Source organism: Erpetoichthys calabaricus, chromosome 3 (assembly GCF_900747795.2).
Source record: "Erpetoichthys calabaricus chromosome 3, fErpCal1.3, whole genome shotgun sequence".
Lineage (NCBI taxonomy): Eukaryota > Metazoa > Chordata > Cladistia > Polypteriformes > Polypteridae > Erpetoichthys > Erpetoichthys calabaricus.
In genome coordinates, this window is record NC_041396.2 from 220,807,794 (window position 1) to 220,834,717 (window position 26,924).

The 26,924-nt window shown below is 38.2% G+C and overlaps 1 protein-coding gene across 1 annotated transcript; it reads left to right on the plus strand.

Moving 5' to 3' along the window:
- On the plus strand, window positions 1-26,906 carry LOC114648662 (G-protein coupled receptor family C group 6 member A-like). The gene is made up of 6 exons (XM_028797820.2): window positions 1-219; window positions 4,191-4,497; window positions 8,208-9,041; window positions 12,577-12,780; window positions 14,307-14,424; window positions 25,912-26,906. The coding sequence occupies exons 1-6, from the start codon at window positions 38-40 to the stop codon at window positions 26,823-26,825; spliced, it is 2,559 nt and encodes an 852-aa protein (XP_028653653.1). The 5' UTR covers window positions 1-37; the 3' UTR covers window positions 26,826-26,906.
- Window positions 26,907-26,924: the final 18 nt, after the last annotated feature.

The window sequence follows — 26,924 nt, forward strand, 5'->3', positions numbered from 1 at the left end:
GTCAAACTTGCAGCCAGCAGGTAGTCCTACAGTCACGATGCATTTACTAACAGTCTCTCTGTTTATTTGTTGGTTGAGTTTTTCCAGTGCTTGCCAAACTGCAATAAATTACAAAGGAGCCCAGCAAGCAGGAGACATAATGATTTTAGTAATAATGCCTGCACATCAGGTAGTAAGGAGTACAGAAACGGACGAACCAGGATCAGTGTGGTGTGAGAGGTAAGTTTTCTGTGTCTTCTACAACCTTATTGATAACTCACAGTTTATGTGAAGAGAACTTTAAAGTCTGAGTACAATGCAATGTGAATTTACAAGTCAGAACAGTGAAAACGATGAAGATCAAGATAAAGTTTTAAGTTGTAAGATCCTACTGATAATGACAAATTTCTGTAAGGAAGTACATTATATGTTCAGAGCCAAAATCTATATACTGTATTCCCTGATTTCATTTAAAAAATTTAAAATACTGTGTTGAGGTGGCTAGTCACTACAAGGTACTGAACACTTGTTGCTTTTATTAGTTACCATTTAGAGAATCTGGGATTTGATCTGAGGGGCCACAAATGCTACCTGAAATGCGCAGTCATACTGAACGTCACATTGTTAATGGTTGATATTGTGTGTCAGTTTTTTCAGTCTCTGTACTACATTATTATTCTTTTGTCATTTATCATGTTTTGTTTTTTTTGGGCTGATATTTTAAATTGTGTGTGTCTTAATGGTGAGCATTGCTGGTTCACTTAAATTCCAATCCTGGGACTGTTTGTCTTGAGTTTATGTGTTTTCCTTGCATTTCTGTGTGTTTCCTCAAGGTGTTCCTCTTTCCGCTCACAGATATTCATAGATGTTAATTATCAGCCTAATTTTTAGATGGAGCAATTGTGTGTGCCAGTATTGTTCCTGCTTTGCCCATCATGTTGCCAGTCTAAGCTGGGGCTCTCCATTATGCTGTAAATGAATTTACTGTTATTCACATTGTCACTGTAGTCCAACTAAATTTTAATTCTCATTATAGAATGTGGAATACTTACAAGGTTGGTTGTTTGTAGACCACCCTCATCCTCCTGGACATCCCTAAATATTTGATGAGCATATACAGTACAAACTAAAGAAAAATACAGTACTGTGGTTTGGTTCTGTGTCAGTAACTACTGAAGTCTAAAGTTCCCAGTCACACGAATGTCTCATTCCATCAGAGTAGGTTGTATTAGAAGTAGTGGCACAAAGTGCCACAGCAGAATACAGAGAAGAGAACTAGAAGACAAGTGGGTCAGTAGCCTGTTATAATTATTATCAAGGTTTTAATGCAACTTGACACAATGATTTAATTGTACCAATGACCATTTGACGGGGGTTCCAGTGAACTGAAATGTGAGGATGGTGGTTGTGTGTTAGGGCTTTAAATAATAAAAAAGTTCATTCATACCCAGAGAGTAACTCAGATGGAATCATGCCATGGAAAGCAAAATTAAGGATTCCCTGAAAAGGAAAATTAATTTTATAGTTTTGAAAACTATGCTACATACACTTTGTTGGACACTACCTTATTAAAAATTGTATGCTATAGTGGCCTTTAAATCGGAGGCTTGCCATCTTACATTAAAAAGAACATCAGTCAAATCTATGAAATAATAATAATAATAATGTTACACTGAATCCAAAACAATTAACTAGTGCATTTCTAGTGACCTGCGGTGGGTTGGCACCCTGCCCAGGATTGGTTCCTGCCTTGTGCCCTGTGTTGGCTGGGATTGGCTCCAGCAGACCCCCGTGACCCTGTGTTCGGATTCAGCGGGTTAGAAAATGGATGGATGGATTTCTAGTGACCTATGACTTCATACTTATATGTTTGAATATCTGCTCATTCTGTTGTTCAATGCAGACAAATGAAATGGACTAAATCTTCACTTCAGGACAATAAGGCCAGTAAATTAATTAATTACAGAGGCTTACAGATCCCTTCCCTTAAACTCAATTAACTATGTCTATCCTTTCATTGTCAGTATTTGATTTGTCCAATTCAGGCTTTTGAAGGCCATTGTGTAATCCAGCATCACTGGTCACAATGCAGAAACCAACTCAGGACAAAGTGACCAGTCGATTTCAAAGAGGATGTGAAGACTCTTCACAGACAGGGACTAGTACACAGGTTGTCCTTGCAACCCTGAGGCAGCAGTCCTGACTTCTACACTGCCATGCAACCCTACAGTTACTACACCCTGAAGAATAGTGCTCCTCACTTTCTCTTTTTTCTCTTCATTAGATAACCATGAATACTTTTTTTTTATTATTTAACTGCATTTGACAAGCTGGGTGCACCATTATGTAAACAACGACTCATTTGGATGCAACTTATATTGGAAAAAAGAATGACTGAGAATGAATGGAATGGCTGAACAGTGATATGCTGGAAAACAGTCCTACCTGAAGTATGCCATGAAATTAGGCTATTGGTTTACGTTTAAGTTAAAGTATCTATAAAATAAGTTAAAGTAAAGTTTTAGAAGGTCTCCAGGGTTTTACTGAATTTTCTTTCCACAAGAGATTTAATTTGCAAAAACAAAACATTCTCCAAAAGGAAAACAATACTGTGCAGTCTGTTTTATTATATATAGCACAAGCACGTGGGTGTGTTTGTGTGTGTCCTGCGGTGGGTTGGCACCCTGCCCAGGATTGTTTCCTGCCTTGTGCCCTGTGTTGGCTGGGATTGGCTCCAGCAGACCCCCGTGACCCTGTGTTCGGATTCAGCGGGTTGGAAAATGGATGGATGGATGGATTTTATTGTATATAATTTATAATTGATAAATATTAGTGAAAATTATTACAAAATACTTTACAGTTAATAAAAACAATTATAGTGAAAGAAAAAAATTGTGCCTATAATAAACAGATTGTACTTTAATTATACATACAGCACCCAAAAAACAGAATGTTACAACACTAAATCAAAAAATTATGTCAGAGGTAACAACCACATCATAAATTCAATGAAATTGTGGGTACTAGTGCACTGACTTGTGGAACATTCACAGCAGGAGTCTTGTAATCGAATCAGATAAAAAAGTATAAATGGATGAAACAAACTGAAACAAGCAAAATATATTCAAGAGAGTGCAAAAATTCAGATTTACCATATTGCTAGCAGATAACACCTAGCAAAAGCACGGCAAAATATTATAATGCTTTAGAACTTTTTACATCACAAATTGGTAACAGTAATATTAACAGCTCTGAGTGGACTTAATACTGGCAAAGTAGTAGTTATTGCCCTCCTTCACAGTTCTACATATTGAATTCTAGCTTCTGAGTGAATTTTACACATTATCCACAATGACTTCTTCTAATTAGAACACATTTCTTCCACTATATAAAGACATGCATGTTAAATTCATAGGCTACTCTAAACTAGTAAAGTGTGACTGAAAGTGAATCTGTTCATGAACTTCATTAGAATAAACAGGTACAGAAAATGTAGGGATAAATACATCTATGCTAAAAATGTTGTTCACTGACATACACAATTATTTATATGTTTTATCTATCTATCTATCTATCTATCTATCTATCTATCTATCTATCTATCTATCTATCTATCTATCTATCTATCTATCTATCTATCTATCTATCTAATTGCATTTCTTCTGCCTATCTACTTTTTATGGGCAACTGTAGGTGATTTTTTAAATTAAATATATATAAAAGAGCAACCAATAATGATAAATAGGTATACTATGAAATCCTAGCCGCCTTCTGTATTTCTCTCAGAATTCATAAAGATAAATTTCACTCCAATAAGATAAAGTAGAACGATTTGCTCTTTCACATTTCACTATGACAAATACAGTCAATGGCCTTCAAAATCTTGAACTGGACAAATCAAATACAGACTATGAAAGTATAACGCATTTAAAAGTAAACCTCTAATATACTGTACCTGTAACTGAGCAGTTCCAGCCACGTCTTACTGTCACTTTGAAGCCAGTGATTGTCAGCAGCAGGTCTCTTATTCAGGACCAGAAGTTCTTATGCCTTTTTGTGAGATTGTTGTTTATTTTACCCACTAAAACAACTACTTTGTGTTAAGTTTTACTTTCCCCTTGGGTACATATAAAGTATATCTGTCTATCTATAATGCTAATGGAAGGAGACAACTTAATTCAAGACCATGTTGTGTTTTTTTTTTCTTCCAGGTTTGATGTTCGTGCTTTTGTATGGATACAATCAGTGATCCATGCCATCAATAGAATAAACTCATTACCGACATTATTGCCAGGAGTTAAACTTGGATATGAAATACATGACTCATGTTCTGATGTGTCAATGGCATTAAGAAATGTAATGAAATTTGTTCTAATGAGCAATTCATCTGATTACTGCAGTTCTATGCAATGTGATTATGTAGAAAACAACTCATATGTGAAAATTGTTCTTGGTGATATGTATTCAGAAATTTCTATGGCTATTGCTCGACTACTGAAAGTATTTCTCTTCCCACAGGTAATGTATTTATGTTTGAACTGTGTGTACTTTTTATAATTAATGGCCAAAACTGGTTGTGATTAAAATTAAATCATAATAGACAGTCAATTTAAAATGCCATGTCTTTGGCAAGCAGAGATGGAATGCTTTTATTAGTCAGTGACATTTTGTATTACATCCTGTGACTGATGTTTAAGGCTAAGTTTGTCTGCACTCTACTTACATTGTTATTTAACTAGCATTATCTACAATGGTTTAGTTTTTATTAGACGCTAAATCAAACTGGCTGTTCTCCAAGGTTACATGTGTCTTTGCTAATCTGATACTCCAAAAATATTTTCAAAGGGCGGATCATCTGACAACAGTAGACTTACTTGTTATAAAGAGATGTGTTCCTTATGACAGCATCCTTGACAGGAGTGAAATATTAAAATGTCAGAAGTAAACACTATGTTAATTGGTTGGCAAAGAAGAAAAAGGTTAAGCCAATGCACTAGATGTTCTGATTGAACAAAATTAGGTAAAATGTAAAAATATAGCAAGGGCATCATCTTCACCAAAAAAAAATAGTTCTAGGTCTATGAAAACACATTCCTGGTTATTAAACGCTTTAGTCATTTTCCTCTGATAATGATACTTGATACGTGTTAAAAGCTCAGGAATAAAAGACTATTTTAAGATATGTAATTAATTTTCTCCCTTTGTGGATTTCTATCTATAAATATGCAACCAGTATCACAGACCTTCACTTCATTTTATCTTTCTCTGTATATCTACCCTATATATATAAAATCCTAAGCCTAACCCTAAAAGTGCACGTTATGTGACATTTTTATGTGACTTTTTTATCACGCTTTAAATTGGGCTTATTTTAAAACCTACATATATTTGTTTGGTATCATTCTTTTCAGAATTTATCGAACCTTAATGTGATGTTGTTAGATGTTCAGATTCTTATTCCATTTTTAAATTATAAACTAAAAAATATCAAGAACTCACGTCCCGCGAGATGAGACTTTGTGCCAAGAGATTTAACCACGCCCGGGGCTGGAAATAAAAGACAAAGAGTAGGACAGCTGCTGTACAGGCTTTTTAAATGTTTGAAGTGCTGTGTGAGATGCAGATCACACGGTATGGCAGTAGCAGCAGCAGCAAGCCAGTAGCTGATCGAGCAAAGAGAAGGTAAAAAAAAAAACCTGTATTTATTTCCTATTGTATCACCATTTAAGAGGGGGCTTCAGAGGAGTGACCTCGTCTCCTTGGGGTGCATTCAGCCCCCCTCTTCAAAACGTGAGCGGCAGAGACATGAAGTGGCTGGTGTGTAGCGCAGGCTGGGAGTGGGGTTGGCGAGCAAAGCAAGCAGGAGGCGAACCCCCCAGTATATATATATATACTCAATTGCAGCACTGTTTTTATCTGTGAATTGAGATCTGTTTGTCTATGCATATATATATATATATATATATATATATATATATATATGATATATATATATATATATATATATACTGGTCACAAACGAAGTGTTGGTGCACCTACCAGGTCACCCCTTTTAAAATTTACACAGTCCTTAAACAAAAGCCAGTGCTCAATGGCATGTTCAACAAAGCAAAATGAAAAAAAAGATTAACTAAAAATTTAAAACGAAGGATCTTCAGTCTTTTTCAGGTGCTTCAATTTACAGGTAGCAGCTTCAGTCATCAGTCTGCTGTCTCCCGAGTGAGATGCACCATGCTGGGAGTGTCTCATTTTTATAGCAGAGGGACCGCAGGGGGAAAAGGGAGATGTTATTATCAGTTATTATGCCCCTTCATGTCCTAGAGTGGTAGTGCTTATGTCAGATGCACATGCGTGACAATATATATATATTTCATTATTTACTAAGTGCTCAGGATAATTTTCTTTTTTTAAATTTATATTTCATGGCATCGTTTTCCGATGCTATCCAATCCTGCCTTCATGCCCGATAAATGTAAATAAACTAACAATATGCTCTTTCTACATGACTCACTTTCATTGGTCACACAATGATGTTCAGATATTTTAAAATGTTGCTCTATTTTTATCAAAGTATCCCAAAATTACATCTCAACATTCCACTGTCACCAGCAGGCATTGTCTTCATCTGTCTGTTTTGGTAACAGTCTCATGAGGTGTTATTGTTCTCCAGTCATTGTGAATCACCTTCTTGTTTTTCACAGAGAAGAGAGTAACCGAATTGATTTTTTGACTAAAATACTGCATCTGCAAAAACAATATGATGAATCCTAATGTGCAATCTACAATAACTTCTTCAGTGCACCTGTTTTAATCAACAGTTGAACGACTGACTGCAACCCTTCTGATGTTATGTGAGTTGTGGCCCATTAATGATTTACTTGGGACCAATTCTCACTCTGCATAAATAAATACAAATGCTGCCAACCACCTTTAAATTGTATTTCCTAAAGTAAGCAGTCAGTTACATAAAAAATGTAAATGCACCTAATGAAATTGCTACTCAGAACAAGGCCAATTTTGGTTCAAAGCTTTTCTAGCTTAATGGAAATTATATGTATTTATATTATAATAACCAATTTGGTTACTGATAAGAACAATATTATCATTCTTGGTGAGCTAACTATATCAGCAGTGCAGTGTGAAAATATAGAAACAGAAATTTGCTTGTGTTTTGTGCCAATACTTTCAACGATTTAACATTACATAGTCAGTTATATATTCAAATTCCAAGGTGTTTTCTCATTTCATTAGTATGACTTTATCTCCACATTATTTTGGTAAGCAATGCAAATTGCTTCTGTACAGGTTGTCTCAAAAATGAACACATACTTTGAATGATTATACATCAAAGAGGCATTTAGGATTTATATTTCAAGCTACAGAAGACAAATATAGAATCATTTTAAGTTGTTCTGGCCCAGGCACTCCTGATAGCACAGACCAATGGATTTGCAGAAATTACAAATTTCATTTAGTATTTAGTCACATTCTCTTTCATTTACTGCTGTCAATTGATAGATTGTTGCTGGTTTTAGGGAATAAACCTTATCCTTGACATGACCCCATTAAAAAAAGTCCATTGCTGTGAGGTCTGATAACACAGGGGCTATACAGTGCTACCTCTTCACCCAGTCCATCTTTCACATCATTATGGTAGTCGGGAGGTGCACCATGTTGCTGGAAATAAAACTGCTCTTCATCCCCAAAAATGTGGGATGTGTGGCATAATGGATTCCTGCAGCAAATTCAAATAAACAACACCAGTTACAGTGTTGTCTTATTAAACACTGAATTTATAATTATTCAATGCGTGAATACATTTTCGGGACACCCTGTATTCATAACTGACATGTGTGTTTTAAGTTTAATCAAATGATCTGACAGTCTACCAACCTGTTCAAGGTTTGTTCCCGCCTTGCTCCTTATGTTGCTGGAATATACTAAACAGGATTAAAATGTTCATGTATTGAGTATATAACAGAAGTATCAAAATAACATTTTTCTGAAGTAAATTTCAATTGATGTTAAGTGTTACAGTCACCTTTAACTTGCAGAGGCTGCATATGCTAGTGCAGGTCATAAGGCTTACTGCATACCTTGTTTCTTAATAGTAAATTTCGAATATTAAAAGAAGCGAAATATTTTGATTTTGTTTAGATGCAACAATTAGTAATACAAAACACTATCAGTGTTAAAATATGCTAACGTTCTCTTACTTATTTTTATAGATTAGTCCTGGTTCTACAAATGGAGAACTTAGTGATAAAACAAGATATCCCACCTTTTTCCGTGTGGTTCCAAGTGATGAATATCAAGCAAATGCTTTGGTCAGAATGGTTAAAGCATTTCATTTTGTTAGTGTTGGAGTAATTTCCAGCAACTCTGACTATGGTAAATATGGGCGTAGCAAGTTTATCTCCTTAGCAACAGAGAACAACATTTGTATCCCTTTCACAGAATCTGTATCTGATTCAGAAAATGAACAAACTGAAAGTGAAATACATAACATAGTTGACACTATTAAGAACTCTCATGTAGAAGCAGTTCTGGTGTTTGCTATGGAATCAACTGTGAAAAATATATTTGCTGAAGTCATGAAGCAAAACCTGACTAACAACACCTGGATTGCCAGTGAAGCCTGGTCCACTTCATCACTGATCTCTAGAATGGACAACATAACTACTGTTGGCCAAATATTTGGTTTATCTCTGAAGAAAGGCATACTTCCTGGTTTTCAGGAATACCTTGGAAATATACTTGAAAATCCTGATCCTGACAATTGCTTTTTAGAAGAATATATTGCATTACAGCATTCATGTTTTGGAAAAGGATCTTCAGATTTTCTAAGCAATGCAAAAAAATGCCAATTTCAAAATTACACAAACGACTGCAGTAAGATACAACTTCTGAAAGATTTTCAAGAACCACTTACAAGTCAAATTGACTTTGAAGTAACATACAGCATATACTTAGCTGTAACAGCAATCGCTCAAGCTCTCCATGAACTTCTGAACTGTGATACAGAAGCTTGTGACCAAAATTTCAATTTTGCTCCATGGCAGGTATGTAAAAACCTATCCATTACATTCCACATTCTAAAGTCAACTGAATCAATTACTAATGGAACAGAGTGATTTGTAGAGTTGTAAACAACTAAATATAAGCAAAAGGCAAGAAAACAAATAGGCCGTTGGTGGCGCTAGATCATAAATCAGGCACTTAAGCAGCAATCCTTTTTCTTTGGGTCTAAGAGGGAGCTCTGTCCTTCTGAGAATTCAGGTTATGAGTGAAACTCTTCCTTCCTGGGATGGTCTCTTTTATATGCTTCAGCCTGGAAGGGGCAGGACTTATGGGAGTGATGGGGGCGTGGTCAGTCCATCCCCTAGGCCCTCTTGTCTGAATTTCAGAGGGAATAGACAAAACAGTTAGTAACAGCATTCCCTCTTGCCTCTGGTTGGTACCACATTCCTGGTCAGATACTGCAAGTTAGACCTCAGATGGCCATTGATGACACATTGAATAAAGTTGTTAATTCTAAAGAAGAATAAAAGGATGTTTGAGGCATAAAATATGACTTCCAAACAGATAAATTTCGAGTAGTGTTTAAAATTAAAAAAAAAGCAAATATAAAGTAAAAAAATAATCCAAAGGAAATGTTCTCATACAAGATGAGCATCACTGATTGAAAAAATGTCTGCATTTGTATATTGCATTTGCTGTATGATGAATTTTATTAAAGATGCTTAGTATATTGTAAGATCTTAAAGAGCCTCAGCTAATTTACACTATTCCCCAGTCTACCTCATTTGTGGTGTGATATTTCACTGAAGGAGGCATGGTGATGCAGTGGTTATCACTGCTGTGCTCACGGCAATAGAACCCAGAAGTACAATTTTAGCACAGGTTCTGTTTGAGTGAGTTTTTTCTTAGGAAGTCGCAGTCTTCTTACCATATCCAAAAGATGTTTGTGCTTGGTTAATTTTCTGGATTTCTCTCATGGATGTATGTGCATAGCTTGCAACCCTTACAATTTCAACCTTATGCCCTGTACTCCAAGAACTAACTTTGGCATTCGTGGCCCCTGAACTACATTAAGTGGGTTTGAAAATTGATGGATATTTAATTGAGTTAATCTACTTTTCATTTACAATGTGAGGTTTAACAAGGACACTAGCTGCCATTGTGTTCCATGCATCAAATTATTGATATTAATAATAACTGAACATTCAGAATCAACCTATTTCTATTGTGAAAAGTAATTAATTGAAAACGAAACCCAGTAATCTTACATTTTAATAGATAAATGAGTAAGATAATAAATTCTGTTTTTCCACTAATGGTAGGATCAGAAACAAGCAAGATGGCCTGATCTCAGGTGTTTTTTTTTTCATTAGGAACTGCAAAGAAACGTAAGTGACACATAAAAAAGACTTTTGTGGTAAGGTAGTTGCACCTACTAATGGTGTAACTGGTGGACTGGCGTCACTTAATTGGCACCAGTGAATTTGTGTAGTGAGGAAGCACATCCGGCTCAGGCAGAACCTCCATCTGACAGGAGAGCCTCCTGCAAACAGCACCTAATAGCAGCCCCCAAGGACTCCACCAGGACTGTCCTCCAGAACTACATCTTCCATTTAGCCCTGCGGAAGTCCTAATGGAAGTTATGCCAGAGGGGTGCTGCCACCTACTGGAATGGGGGAATGCATGGCCACAGGACTCAGTCACCCTCATCCATTCATTATATCCTCCCAACTGGAAAAGGGGACACCAACTATCCCACCTGTTTACTGAGTTTTAAGCCTAACCCATTTCTATAAGGGTGTCCTTCCTCACACATTTACAAAGTTCCAAATGAATATGGCTTATCGTTATGAAGTAGGAGTTTTTAAGCATTAAATTCCAATAAAGTACAGCAAAATATCCCCACAAATGGAAAGGTCCTTCAGCCTTCGGCTCAAATCAAAAAGGGGCAAACGAAAACTCTTTTATAGGGTTGAGGGCAGTCCCCTGACTGAGATGGATAGGTGGTCCTGCTTCTTGAGGAACCACCCACAAAATACAAGTAACATAAGAGAACCAGCAGAGATGCATAGAAATGAAACACACAAAACTAATTGAAAACACAGAATGCAAAAAACTAACATAAATAGCACTATTAGCAGTAATAAAAGAACTAGAAATGAACAAAAAGTTATAACAAAGGAAATTAAACTCAAGCCAGGGGAGATAACCTGGCTGAAACATAACTGTTGTGATTTATATACCGTAAATGTTGAAAAGGACAGATATACAATAGGAACATCCTGACAAAAAAGAGATTAAAGGGTAACCTAGAAAGAAATAGACAATAACTTATCAATATGCTAGAAACTAAGCAGCCTAGATAGTTGCAAAAATGCCTGACCCTTCTTATAGAAACAAAGTTAGGCTATGGAGTGCTGAGAGAAGGACCTCTAGGCCAAAAGGAGAGAATATATGGACACAGGCTGGAGTAATAGTCACTGGGTTGCCTCTTTAAGAGGTGAAAGCATTGCCCATGGTCCTCCTAAGTGAATTGAAGGGTCTCGGGGAAGTGACACCGGGAGTGTTTAAAGCTCTATTAAGCCGGTGTTTCTGTTGCAAAAGCAGGGTGTTTCCTGACTTTGAAAGGGATTCTGCATGTAACTGGATGGACCTAAAAGCTGTCACTCTTATTGAGTCTAGAATGGGGCTCAACTAGAGGCAGGAAGAGAGTCTGTTTTAGGGGGAACGATGTAGAAGATAAGATAAGCAGGTAAGCAATCTCAATAAGCACTCAACTCTTATTAAGTCAGGCCAAGTGGAACGACAATATTTGTTGCTTTGCCTTTTTTATTCTATAAGGAGTATTCACTCTTCGTTCTTCTCTCTCATGTGTTAAGTTCTTTAGAACAAATTCCACATTTCCTCTGCAGGGTTTTGGTCATTCTTGCTAGAATGCTCTTTACAATACAATATGTAATTATTACAATATGAAGTTGCTGATTGTCTATTCTGGGAATATTTGATGCAAGTCTTGAACCAACTCTGAATGGGACACCAGTTCATCACTGGGGACATTTACCCACATATCAACTTACACATAAGGGACCAATCTTGAGTTGCAATTTTAATTTAATAACCTTACATGCATGTCTTTGGGTTGTGAGAGGAAACCAGAGGAAACACAGAAAAAGCCATGTAGACTCCACACAGAATGCAAAAGGGATGCAATTTGAACCCTGGCGGCACTGTGGTCAAATTCTGCTCTATTTGTTTTCATCTGGAAAGACAAGTTTCATTATTGCACAATATTCCACTCTGAAGGAAATGGCAAAACAATTCATTAAATATATTATAAAAGTAAAAAAGGGAAAAGTAATTTCTTTAATGCTTTTTAAAAAATTGGTACATAGATACCTGTACTGATTTCAAAATTATAAATTGTCTCTCAGATTTATAACAACATAAAAGTACAAAAGACTAGAACATTCACTGTATTTACTGATGATATTACTAGTTGAAAACATGGAAACTGGTGTTTGGTGCAATGTATTTTTAAGTTCAAATGATCCATCCATGAAATATTATTTTTTCCAGCTCTTGAAAATCTTGAAAAAAGTGAATTTTACAGTTGATGGAAAAATCTATTCTTTTAATGATGAAGGTGACATCAACAGTGGATATGACATAAAGTGGTGGAAAGCAAATGAGAAGGAAATCAAAATAATTGACATTGGAGAATACAGCACATCTGACAACAAAATAAGTCAACACCAACCGTTTGTCAGCATTTACAATAAGGTACTTGTCACTAGATATATTAATCTTGATAAGAAAGTAGTTTGTAAAATGTAAGAATGGCATGATAGTAGATTTTTAAAATTTTCATATGGAGGCAAATCTAGTGTCTTTGGATTTATATTTGGGATAAACAATAAATAATAGTTTAAAATATCAATGCATAATTTAAATTAAATCTTTGTATATCATGTTAATAAGAAATGATGACTTTTACAAGTCAATAATTCTTTCGAAATTCTTAATGATATGTTGTGTTATCCATAATGATTTTAGTATTTGATTTCTTTGATTTTCTTAAAAATCCTTTGTAACAGAGAAGCAGATCAGATGACATACTGAACTGCAAGTCTTAATAACAATAGTGTAAGTGTACAGTATTTGGTGTTGCATAATTTGTCAGCAAAGAAGGCATAAACTTCAAGCTCAGGTGGTTATATTCACTAATTATGGGGCAGGAGGGTAGCAATGTGTTGCATATTAATTAGCTTGGGCAAATAAGAATTTTACTGTACCCTATACACATGACCATTACGACCCTTACACCTATGTAAGTGCCTTGATCTGAACCTGCTGTGTCCATAGCTCAAAGCACTGACTACAGCAGTCTCACAGTGCATTAGTATGACCTTCTAGTTTAATAATTAATGTATTTATAATGTAGCTCATCCTGATGCCATCATTTAGTATAATAATTGCAGAAGTGCACAATATTAAGTAAAAACACATATATGTTGGGTTGTGAAAGGCACTATATTGGAGCACGACCCAGCACAGAGAGACAGGGAGGCATGCGTAAAAATACAACAAATATTTTCTTCAGCTGGGGGACAAGTCTTCCCTGTGCCCCTCAGCCACAACACAGTCCTACAAAGCACAAACAAGTCACAAAAGTGTTCACAAACATACTGGTCTTCACCACCACTCCTCCTGGCAAGCGTTGTCCTCCTCTTCCTGACTCTCGCTCCCGATGGTAGCTGCTGGCTCCCTTTTATAGCCCACCCGGAAGTGCTTCAGGTGATTGATGACCTAGATCCGGCTACACTTCCAGGTGTGGCTGCATCCCCGCCACACAGGCTCAGGAAGCCATGCAGCTCCCCCTAGCGGTGGCCATGGAGCCCAACAGGGCTGAGCTCCGGAGTCTCATATCTGTGGCCCCAATGCAATCCAGGGGGGCTGCCACCAAACGTTTTGGGGGAAGTAGTATGCCACCCATGACTGTTCCCCTGGACCAAGTGTCGAAGGGGCATCCCAGCCAGGCATGGAATCTGGCCGTCCGCCACACTGTATAATGTATATACTGTGTATATACTGTATATACTTCATAATGGTTTAAATTAACACATGTATGTAGATGACAACTAGGAATTGCATTTTATTATAGTACGCAATATTGTAAAAGCTTTGAGACAATTAAGGTATTCAGTTGCTAATTTCAGTTTTTAATGGTATATTTTCGTGTACAGAGTAAGTCTAATATTCTTCGATATCTAATGATGTTTATTTATTTATTTATTTTTCTCATCTAGTCTTCATATATAAACTGCATCAAACAATGTCCTCCAGGTTATTTTAAAAACATGACTGATATCAAATGCTGTTACAAATGTGATAAATGTGGAGCTGGAACATATTCTAAGGGTGGAGGTAAGAAATCTTCATAAAAGTACAGTAGGTGTTCACTTCTTTCATTATAAAAGACCTGTCACAATTTCTTGAAATTTATTGAAACCGAAATTGCATTTAGTATGTGCTGTTTTCATGTGGGGCGGCACGGTGGCACAGTGGGTAGCGCTGCTGCCTTGCAGTTGGGAGACCTGGGGACCTGGGTTCACTTCCCGGGTCCTCCCTGCGTGGAATTTGCATTTTCTCCCCGTGTCTGCGTGGGTTTCCTCCGGGCGCTCCGATTTCCTCCCACAGTCCAAAGACATGCTGGTTAGGTGGATTGGCGATTCTAAATTGGCCCTAGTGTGTGCTTGGTGTGTGGGTGTGTTTGTGTGTGTCCTGCCCGGGATTGGTTCCTGCCTTGTGCCCTGTGTTGGCTGGGATTGGCTCCAGCAGACCCCCGTGACCCTGTGTTCGGATTCAGCGGGTTGGAAAATGGATGGATGGATGGATGTTTTCATGTGAACAAAGTTTTATTATGACCGCATACGGTTGTAGCGGCTTTTTGAATGTAGCACATGAAAACTGGATTTGCCAAAAAGCCCATGGTGTGTCTCTGTGTGTTTTTATTTTCTTCTGTAGCCCTGCTGCAGTCTTTTCCGCTACTGCTGTTAGACCTATGGACAGGATATGTCACCAAAACAGCAAACTTGCAGATGTGAAAAGATCAGACTCGACACACTTAAAAAGGTTTGGGACAGCCACCTATACAGTATATTATCCCTGGCTGCAATGGGTTTGGTTTTAGACAGACGTGTCTCAGGTTGGAGTCCAGGCATGAACTGTTTGAGGTTTGGAAAGATGGTGGTTTTAACTGATAAATCCGGAAGTGATGTAGGGGAACCTGAACCGGAAGTGACGTCTTCAGAGATGAGTCAGACAGGTATTCCCTTGGCTGGTCTGCAGAGATAACAAGAGAAGGTTTAGTGTACCCTGCCATCCCCTGGCCTGGCGCAGAATTACCTTCGTTTGGTCCATACAACGTCCTCCTACTCACACGTGCGTGACACAGGATAACTGTAATTAGTATGATTCAGCCAGGGTTCTTTCCCTTTCTAAATTGTTTTTCCTGTTGATTTAACTTTTTGTTGTTTTGCTAATGTAATTTTGTGTATTTTGTTATTAATACTGTTTTTAGTTTTGGTCTGTCTGTGTGTGATTTGTTTAATATATGCATTATTTTAAGATTATATGTATTAGTTTTCTTGGTTCTTTGCCCTGTCTACTATATGTGGAGTCTAAGGAGAGTCTGCCTGTTATGCAGCTGTGATACTAGTCCAAGAAATATTTAAGTCAAAACTGCTGAAAAATTAGCAGCTTCAATATTGAGTTTATAAGTTTGGATCCTTGTTGTGGTGCTTTTGGTGCTTTGTGTTTCGCTTGATGGCTTTTTGATGCCTGCTTTAACTGTAAGATACAGTTCTTTGGTTTCTGATTCTTTGATTTCATTGCTGTTGGAACCTATTTTTGCTCCTTCTTTGACTTGCCTTGCCTTTTTGTTATTCATATTTCCACAAAACATATTTTTAAAATATTTAGGCACTTTTGTTTTTGTCTGACCTTTGGACCAGAGGTTCTTCTTAAAACTTTTCCCTCTCTGCTAAGGGCCATTTTAAAATTTTAAAAGCTTAAGCATTATTTTGGGCCTGTGCAGGAAGGAAGCCTGCCTTTTGAGTTTGGAGCTAGGCTGTATGGTGTACGGCTTGTTCTGGGAATTCAGACCTATCAGGAAGGAATGCATACCAATTTTTGTGTACTTTTGGAGACCTGCATCCATATTTTAAGGACAGGATCATAACAAAAATCTGTTATTTTAGTTTTTCTTTTCTATTGGCTTTGTTTACTGTCCTCTCTCTCTTTACCATTTATGTCCCCATCTATGCTCCAGGTCTTTGCACACTCGTCTCAATCCTGATGTAGGTGATACACACCTAAATTCACTTGTTACTGACCTTTGATGGCTCATCCAAGTAAAGTTTTTTCTCTATTATATGCCTGTACTCCTAGTTGTTACCGCATTTTTTCCCCTTTAAATAATGTATGTTTGAATAAGCAAAAATATAGATTATTTTTTCATTATATTATTAGGATTTTAAAAATTGTATACACTCAGTGGAGGCTTTACAAGGTGCACTTACTAGAGCACCTTGGACCCCATTTTGCCTTAGGACAGTGTGGTGTGTAGATGCTGACCCATATCAAATCCAATATATGTTGTAAATTAAATGACTATGGAGGACTACTTCAAATAGTTTATTCCATTTCTTACAAAGATGATAGATTGGGTTAATATCTGTGACAAGAAATCTGTGGCAAAGCAGGATATTTAAATAAATAATTGGGTCCCAGAGCATGCAGGCTCCAAAATGGTGCAGGTGTACACATGCTGGCTCTGCTCCAGGGTTGATTGCGGTGCTTGGCTGATTGCACATTCATGTGCAAATGCAAGCAGGTTAGTCAGGTGCCTCATTCACACCTCAGAATAAGCGGAGGACAGCACCTTCACCAATTCGAAATTATAAAAGAAGCCTGCATGGTAGAAAGGGGAATCTGATCTAAAAACAAGGAAGAGATCAGATCAATAACAAAGAGCATCAGACTAGATCAAAAACGAGAAGGATCATCAGATCAGATGAAATCAAAGAGATAGAGTGAGATAGAGAGAGAGAACGGAGGTTGAGGGATGAAAAGAGAGGCAGGATGGTGAGGAACATGTGTCATGAAGAATGGAGGCAGGTGGTTGGGAGTATGCCCCTGGGAAGTGAGTAGCAGGCCTGCGTTCGTGTGTGGGGCTAGAGAAGGGGCACTCCTTAGAGCAACGAAGGGGAATAGGAGCAGCCCTGTTATGCAGCATCTTCCTTACAGATGCCAGCTAGCTGAGGGAGACATGATTTCAGTTCCGTGGGGTGTCCTACAGGTGCCAACAGACTGGCAGTAGGAACCCGACCAGCACTTTAGTGGATGACTACATCCGTCGGTGTGCGTCTCCTCATGCTACAACATGTCACTGAGGAAATGCCAGATTTCAGAGAAAGGCATTTGGGCTTGTGACTGTTTTAACAGAGAAAACTGCCTGGGGTTTTAACCTCGTTTTTAGTGGATGACTTATTGCACATTTCAATCTGCACGTTTTCACATTTTAATTGTTTATTTATTGATTAATGGACTATTTGATGCACTGCACTTTTAAACACTATTTGGTTTTGTTTGGATTTTATTGAAAGCCCTTGGCACGTCTGTACCAACCCTTTGCTGACTATGCGTGCATTCCTTTGCCCAGGTCACATCAGTTTATGACTTTTGACAGTTCTAGGTTCAAGAACCTCTTGTAAGCAATTGGGAAGCATGGAGGTAACCCGGACTATAATAATATCTAGTCACATGAAACTCCACAATGTTAATGTGAGTTTACTAGTATGTTCCTGAAACCTTTTTAGGTCTTTTTTAGCCTTGTGAAAAGCCCATTGGCTGATAGTTACGCTGATGCCATGAACATATGGTGGATCTGGCTCTGAGGCTAAGGATCCGCACTGGTATCTGGAAGGTTGCCAGTTCAAATCCTGTTACTACCAGAAGGAACCCTACTCTGCTGGGCCCTTGATCAAGGCCCTTAATGTGAAAATTGCTCTGGGGCTCTGTATAATGGCTGAACCTGTGCTCGGAGACCCCCAAAGATCATGTGAAAAAATTATTTCCCATCAGGGATTAATATAGTATATCAAATCAAAAAATCAAAATAAGCACTTGAATAGCAATATGTTCTGATAGCCTGTGCCATTTATGTCTAAATTGTGCCACAAAAATATGACTCAAGGCCACCACCAGTCTGCATTGTTGAAAAGCTTTAGACCAGATCTATGAACTTCAGCATGTTTTTCCATATTCTGGTCCTCTTATCAGCATGATTCAGAAGGAATATTTTAAGCTTATGCTTGTTCACTGTGCCTCTGTGACATGCTGTTCACACGTCTTTGTTCTACGAAACATATTTCTGAAATGTGGACATCTCACTCAGCATTCAAAAACTAAAGCCATGCCTAGCTGCACCTAGTTAGTCACAGTAAACATGTTGTGCAGGTGCATTTAGGTGGACACTCTGAGTGTGAACTGAAAGAACAGCCATGATAAAAGCAGATATTCTTGAGAGACTTAACAAAGTAAACTTACTGTTTTATCAGTTTGATAAATACAAAAAGAGATTCAAAATACTATCAGTTAAGAAATCGCTTGCATAATAACACACTTAGACTGTAAGGCTTTTCAGGAGGCAAAAGACACAATGCTAGAGCACAACCCCAAAGATTTACACCCTTTTTATTTCCTGCCACTTTTCTCATATAACACCCCCACTGCCCCTTCTCAAATGTGGGGCTGTCAAATAAAACAAAAAGATTTCTAGATATTCAATTCTTGATTAAGAGTTCATGAAAAGAGTTGCAATTATGTTTCATTTTTATTTTATTTTGCTTTATTCTTTGGTTGTTCCCAAGTTCTTTTGATTCTTAGAGATTTTGATTTATGCAGAATTCCGTGCTCTCATTCCTCTTTTGTTTTGGTTTCTTCTAGACATGGTTATTTATCTATATTACTAACCGAGAGTGGTAAACTGGATATGGATGCAGGGACCTGCCCGTGGACGCAGGAGACATAGTGCGCAGGCGCCACACAAAGCCCCCCTCCCCAGAGTGAAACAGGAGAGATTACGAACGTGCGCAGGCGCCACACAAAGCCCCCCACCCCAGAGCGAAACGGGAGAGACTACGAACCGTCTGACATGCCGCAAGCAGGATAAAGCGAGGTCAGAAATAAAAGACAGAGTAGGAAACAAAGTAAAACGTCATAAAGAGGTTAAAGAACGGGGCCAAACACATGGAGAGCAGGTTACAGATGATGAAAACTGGAATGCAACAGCTTCAAAAAAACCTAGGCACGAAACACATGCACAGCGAGATACACAATATAAAAGCAGAAAAAACGACAGTTAAACATCCACACCACACAGCGGAGGCAGACCCGGAAGGTGCAGGCGCCTACATCGCACGTCGGAAGGCGCGGGAAAGTACGAAAGGCAAAGGCGCTTACACAGCATGGTAAAACCCGACATAATATGAAATGCGCAGGCGTTGCCGCCATATTGTGAGTGGCACTACTGTGTAGTGAAAGCACAGGTATCGCCGCCATATTGTGCGTGGCACTACTGCGGAGTGAAGTTAGGAATAATGTGCTGCTTGGGATCGTACAAAACGCCGAACGCAACCCACCGTCTGAAACTGCGGAGGCAAAGCAGGCACGGATTCAAACCGAATGAGCTCGACTGACGGATATACGCCTACAACGTGCGTCTCAAACCGCAGAGGCAGGGCAAGCACGGATTCAAAACAACGCAAGCTCCTACAACGCGCGTCTGAAACTACGGGTGCCCAGCGGGCACGGGTTCAAAATGCCAGGGGTAGGCGAGCGAAGCGAGCAGGGGGCGAAGCCCCCTTGTTTTTTATGCCTGGTTTTCTGTGTGTGCCTGTACTTTGTTGCTCCATTGCCTTGATATGACAGCCCATTGCTGGGGAGAACATTCCTTAAAGTTGTGAATCACCATGTGTTTACTGGTATATAAGATTGTGGATATTCATAAAATGACAAATAGAAGTTTGTGGTTTACTTTTCTCAGCTATTGATCTGCTGGGTGCACATCTTTCAACCTTGACTTTTTGTTTAGTGTTTAGGGCTTGCTAAGTAATTTCTGACTAAATAAAGAAGTATTTAGGAACATATACTGACCTAGAGATTGTCTAGTGATTAGGAACATCTTGCATGGTTTAGTCTTCTCAGTTATAACACTTTTCTTTTGATTTCTGACAAATGTGTTCCTCTCCTGACCTTCACATCTCAAAATATCAGAACAAAAAGAAAGACAAGGTGCCTGAGACCTGTCACCCTTTCAGACAATATTTCATCCTAAATACAGTAGAATGTACATGAATACAAAAATCTGAAATTGTTAATTTCACCAACATGGAGCACAGGATTTCCTATAGGTGGCTCCAATATAAGTAACAAGCTGGTTAAGTTTGCAGATGATGCCAAGATAGGTGGAGGAAGAGGAGGAGGAGGATTGGCAGATAATCTGGAATCTGTTAAATCATTACAGAGGGACTTGAACAGCATACAGGCTTGGGCAGATTTGTGGCAGATGAAGTTTAATGTCAGTAAATATAAAGCATTACACATAGGAAGTAAAAATGTTAGGTTTGAATTAGGAGGTCTGAAAATCAACAGTACATCTTATGAGAAGAATTTAGGAGTAATAGTGAACTTGACACTATAAACTTCCACAGTGTTCAGAAACCATTAAGAAGGCAAGCAGAATGTTAGGTTATATAGCACGATATGTGGAGTTCAAGTCCAAGGAGGTTATGCTCAAGCTGTATAACTCACTGATGAGGCCTCATCTTGAGTACTGTGTGCAGTTTTGGACTCCAAGCTATAAAAAGTACACAGCAGCACTGGAAAAAGTCCAGAAAAGAGCAGCTCGACTGAATAAAAAGCTTCAGAGGATAAATTATGAAGAAAGATTAAAAGAAGATTAAGAGGTGACATGACTGAAGTGTTTAAAATTATGAAGGCATTAGTTCAGTGGATTGAGACTTTTATTTTAAAATGAGTTCATCAAGAACAAGGGAACACAGTTGGAAAATTGTTAAGGGGAAATTTTGCACAAACATTAGAATGTTTTCTTTACACAGACAACCAAAGACACTTGGAATACAGGTAAGCAGGTAAGCTACCACATAGACAGTAAGACTTAAGGACTTTCATAACTAGACTTGATATTTTTTAGAATAATTAAGTGGATAGAACTGTCGAGCTTTGTTAAGCTGAATGGCCTGTTCTCATCTAGATTGCTCTAATGTTCTAATGGCTTGAAAGAAAGCATTAAATGACTCTACAGATCAGCATTAGTTACTAGGGCAACTCTGTAATGCTCCATCTTTGTTATAATTATATAACAAAGATTCTAAATGAACCGAACACAATGGTGACCAACTCTGGACAATGGCAAATGTTGTGAAAAATGTACATGAAAGAAAGAAAATAAAATTCTTATGTCACGTAAGTCACATGTTTGTTATCAATTTGAATAATCACAACATAATCACAAATTACATACTGTATATTTTTTGCTAAAATATCTTTAATACTTACATCCAAAAAAACTCAGCACACATTATAAACAGGAAAGGCATTTCAAAAGCACAGTATTACGAGAATGTGAAGATCCACTTCTCCTCCTCATTCATTGATCAAAAATCTTGTCTTCAAGTCAAAAACAAAGTATTATGGGAATGTTCCTTTCCTGTTTATATGGGCAGAATATTCCTTTAAACACAAAGACCTCCAAATCTTCAGATTTTGGAAGGTTAAATGCCACAAATCAATTCTTGCAGTCAGCTGTAACATTCTTCTGTGTTGTAACTGACAGAAGCCACATTTATCAGAGCATGTTTTTCAAAGCAAATCTTCATTCTTTACTAGACATTTATGGAGCATTACAGGTTGGAGTATCATTGTTGTTTCAGGAGTCTAATATAATAACCTTCTATACTGTATTGTTAAGAAGGATGAGACTAAGGATGAGTATAGGAGTCATGAGGAGAACTATGTTTCTTGGTGCAAAGAGAATTGCATGCACCGTTACTTCAAAACCAAGGAACCAGTTATTGACTTTCATCGTACTAAAGAACTTCTATGTCAGGTCACTATACAGGGAGTGGATGTAGAGGTGGTGCACTCCTATAAGTACTTGGGATCCATGTCAATGACAGGTTGCACTGGTCTTGGAGAACATAGGAGAACTATATAAGAAAGAGCAGAGCAAGCTCTTCTTCCTTAGCAAACTGCATTCTTTAAGGTGGGAAGTGACATCCTTCATATATTCTACAACTCTGTTATGCATTGCAATTTTCTACACTGTGGTGTGCCATTATGAACAATGCTGCACATCCTCTTTTTGTCACACTAATACTGAGTACTTTCAGCCAATTAATTATTTAGCAGAAGTGAGTCAGGAAACACTACTAGCATTCTGGTTTTCCTCCCACAACTCCAAAAATATGCCAGTTATGATAATTAGCCATTTTCAAACTAACATCTAGTATCCTCTCCATGGGCGTCATGTATAAACGGTGCATACACACAAAAATGCTGCACACGCCCGTTTCCACACACACTTTGAGATGTATAAAAAGTAAACTTGGTGTAAAGCCATGCATACATAATTTTCGGCTCAGTTTTGCAAACTGGCAGCACAGAGCATCAAAGCAGTACTACTGTTTCTGTGTGCTTTCCCTTTCTGTTTCGAATTTGCATTCATGACAATGGCTTTATCAAATCAGACAGAGAGCGCGCAGAAGAGAATGCATATTTATAGATTATGATGACTGGCTTCTCTGTTGATTTCGATTTCCAAGAGCTATCCTCTTGTAGCTGCGTGCTGAACTGGTGCCAGCTTTACAAATGCAGACTTTTAGGAATTGTGCTCTACATGATACTTTGCAAGTTCTGTCCATTCTCAGGTTTTTAGCCAAGGAACTTTTCATCATGAACCAATCAGGTATTTCACAAACGTCACCATGTTGCACCATGCCAGCTTTATGGGATGGTATTATCTGCTTGTTATCCAGAAATATAACATTTGCTTAAACTGTGATTGTACAAACTGCACACACATTGCTGTTGCAACAGCACTGGACATCAGCCAGGGATGATTCACCAAAAGAATGAGCTGGCATTGCATCCTCAATAACAGGAATGTCTATAAAACTGGCAACTCCGCAAAGTCACAGATACTCTTTCTGACTAGTGTGGCAAAGGGCAAGCAGTCCTTTTAAGGACAGTGAGTCACCTCAATCAGCCTTATAAAGAGCAAAGAATCTTCCATTGAGGCACTCGGTGCTGATGCCACACTATAAAGGCACCTTCTGAGAATGAATTTGCTTATAAATAGAAAGCATTTGCACTCTGTTAACGCTAGAATCCACGAAGCCTACAAAAAAACTCGTAACTCCTGCTCGCCTTAAATTCCTTCACACCTCTCCACCAGTATCTTTTGTTTTGTAAATGTGTCGATCAGCACAAGCAGTCTGCTGAACCTCCCGCCTTGACAGAGCTCAACTTGGGCAAAAACTTTTTCCATGTTATGCTAATAATAAGGACGTGAAGTGTATAATGTGTGAAGATTTTAGTCCAAATACCAAATAAATACGTGCGCTTTTATTCAAGAATATGATGAAAATAAAAAAAAAAAATCATTCAATTTACATGTTGTCAATGAGTTACAAACCCAAGCTCAAATGTCATTCAACAGAGATCTAATACATATTCTTGGATGGTGCAGAGGTAAGAACTGCTGCCTTATAACCAAAAGGTTGCCGGTTCGAGTCTCAGCGCTCTGTGTTTTGAGTAGTGAGCTGCAATTATTATTACTATAATATGATAAAAACATGCATTTGATTTCAGTCTGTAACACCCTGTGTAAATTTTGACTACTTTTTATTGTTATTCAGTTTTATTTTCTCTGTGACATTCACGTGGTAGTACAAACTTGTCTCTCCCTCTCTGAGTTGATGGCATTGATCTCCATTCTTTTCACAAGAGCAGCAATGACCACAGTGGGTGCTGTGGTTGATACCTGCTCAGAATTATTTGTTGTACTGGCAATCAAAGATTCAATGTCCCGTGACCGCTATCAGAATGGACAAAGGCAAACTGTAATAACAGACAGCTTCTTCACAGCGTTTTCACTGGCTAATAGACTGCTGCACAGCAACACAACTCTGCTTGGCGCTATAAGTAAAATGGAACTTCCATCTGCAACTAAAGTCACTTTAGTCACTTTGCCACACTAGTGTTTAGATCTAAAATTGCCATGCTAATGGTTTATGTGCTCAAAAAGAAGAACATTGGCCACATCTCTTACAGCATCCACTATTGCATTTGGTGACTCTGGTTTTTGAGGCAGAGGTGTGTGAGCAGCAAGCGCCCAAAGATATGCTGTGCACAGCAGCACCATCACCACCTAGAGTTGCGTCCTCGGCACAGGTGTTAGCTTTTGTAATATTGTCTGAAACAGAATAAACAGACGGTGGGCTGCTATTTGCCCTTTCACAGAGACTTTGATATCTGTCCACTTCTTTTTATTTCGGGCACAGTGCGACCTTCTGAAATTGAACTTTCGAGTGTCTCCGCCACACTGTATCATTTAATCAGTTTCCTTTTGTTGCTTATACCACTGCTTAAGTCAACAAAGAATATGTTTTTCCTTGCCTCCACTTCTCATTTACTGAATTCTTCTTTTTTCACATACTTTTGCCATTGTTTTTTAACAAAACACTGAATGGATGGGGCTATTTATATTGATTTGCATATTCAAATATGCAAAATTCTAGAAGAAGTTGCGATGGGGTTGTAGGCTGGTGCATGTGTGTTAAATTTCACGTTCACTGGGTTTTATAAAGGGGAAGTGCATGGAATTTGGAACTGGAAATGTGTGTTGTGACAGACGGCCAGGGACCCTGCCCTGGTGGGATGCCTGGATGAAGGACAGACCAGGAGAGCGGCACTATTCTTCCCTGGGCGCCTGGACAGTCCTTGGACCCTGAAGGACAGCGCTTCCACTACACCAGGAAGTGATGCCGGACCAGGGATGGTGTACACCCGGAGTGCTTCCGGGTGCAAGGGTAGCACTTCTGCCACACTGGGGAGTGCTGCCGAAAGTTCGTCATTGTCCACCTGGAGCACATCCGGGGCAAGATAAAAGGGGCCGCCTCACTCCATTCGGGGAGCCGGAATCGGGTGGAAGAGGACAGAGCTTGTGAGAGGGGAGTGGAGGCGGCTGAAGGAACAAGAACTGAGCAAAATCTGTAAATAGTGTAAATAAAATGTGTGTGTTTGGACATTCTGGTATTGTGTCTGTCTGTGGCCGGGCTATCTTTTACAGCGTACACAGAAAAAAATCCAGATCTATTTTCAGTTTTGTCTGGACGTCATGTTTTAGTGTGAATTCTATGCTTGGCATTATACATGAGGCCCCAGGTCTGTCTCATGTTTTATATCTAGTTCAGCTGAAGCAGCCACTGACCCTCATGAACCTGAATTTGATAAAGTGAATTTGAAAATGGTATATAAAAGGACTTACAGGTAAATCTGTTAAACTGCTAAATAAAAAGTATTGCTGTACCTAACTGAAATGAAATGTGTTCTAACATACACTTCTACTTTTAGAAATCTAGTACAAGTTACTTTTTAATATAACTTTATACAAAAAAAGTAGGAAAAAGCAGATTTAAAAGATGAAAATATATAAATAATTCAAATGTTAACTGTTTATTCTTAACTTCACAAATCAATACATCTACATATAGATTTCCACCCTTTAACATGTATTTACTAAATATTTTCTCTTTTGTTTTTCAGATGCTACTGAGTGTTCATTTTGTGAAAGTTACCAGAATTCTGAAAGTGGCAGCAGCTCCTGCTATAACAAGACCATTGAGTTTTTTGCTTGGAATGATGAACTCTCCATTACGCTCTTGGTGTTCTGTGCTTTTGGTATTATTATCATATTTGCTTTGGTGGTCATCTTCACAGTGTTTCTGAGAACCCCAGCTGTGAAATGTGCTGGGGGTAAACATTGCTACGCAATGCTTTTTTCACTTCTCATAAGTAATGTGGATGCAATGCTCTTTATTGGAGAGCCCCTAGACATTTTGTGCAAAATACGTCAACCTTTATTTGGCTTAAGTTTTGTTCTCTGCCTTTGTTGCATTTTAATCAATTTATTACAGATTTCAGTAGCTTTCCAAAACACTCCGATAAAATCAACATTCAAATCTTACTTAGTGTTTCCTGTGTGCCTTTTACCTCAAATAATTGTTTGTACACTCTGGTTAGTTTTAGCTCCCCCTCAGAAGCAAAAAACAGACAATGGGAATCAGATTATACTTGGATGCAGTGAAGGGTCTCCTGTGGCCTTTTGGTTCATGTTGGCCTATGTGGCTTTTCTCGCACTTGTTTGCTTTGTGATAACTTATAAAGGAAGGCATTTGCCAGATGCTTACAAGAACTGCAAGTTTATTACCATCGCTATGATTATATACATAATTGTCTGGATTTCTTTCATTCCTGCTCATGTAAATACAGTCAACAAATTCCTTCCTGCAGTTGAAATGATTGCCATTTTGGCCTCAAATTATGCAATTTTGTGTTGCCATTTCTTTCCTAAGTGTTACATCATTTTTTTTCAAGCAGATCTAAACACAGAGGATGCTTATAAAAAGATCATTCGAGAGTACGTTGAAAGAACGCAAAAAAAAAGCATCAAGACTTGAGAATGGGCCATGATGTAATGCACTTTGATTTTGTTATTGTTGTATATGGAACATTTAAAGCTATTATGTCAGTATTTGAATTTGTGATAATAAAATTCT

Bases quoted from the DNA above. Each gene is read 5' to 3' on its own strand.
- LOC114648662 (XM_028797820.2), top strand. From the start codon at position 38: ATGCATTTACTAACAGTCTCTCTGTTTATTTGTTGGTTGAGTTTTTCC. The intron at 12,781-14,306 runs GTACTTGTCACT...TTTCTCATCTAG, and splicing joins TTGTCAGCATTTACAATAAG to TCTTCATATATAAACTGCAT. The intron at 14,425-25,911 runs GTAAGAAATCTT...TTTGTTTTTCAG, and splicing joins AACATATTCTAAGGGTGGAG to ATGCTACTGAGTGTTCATTT.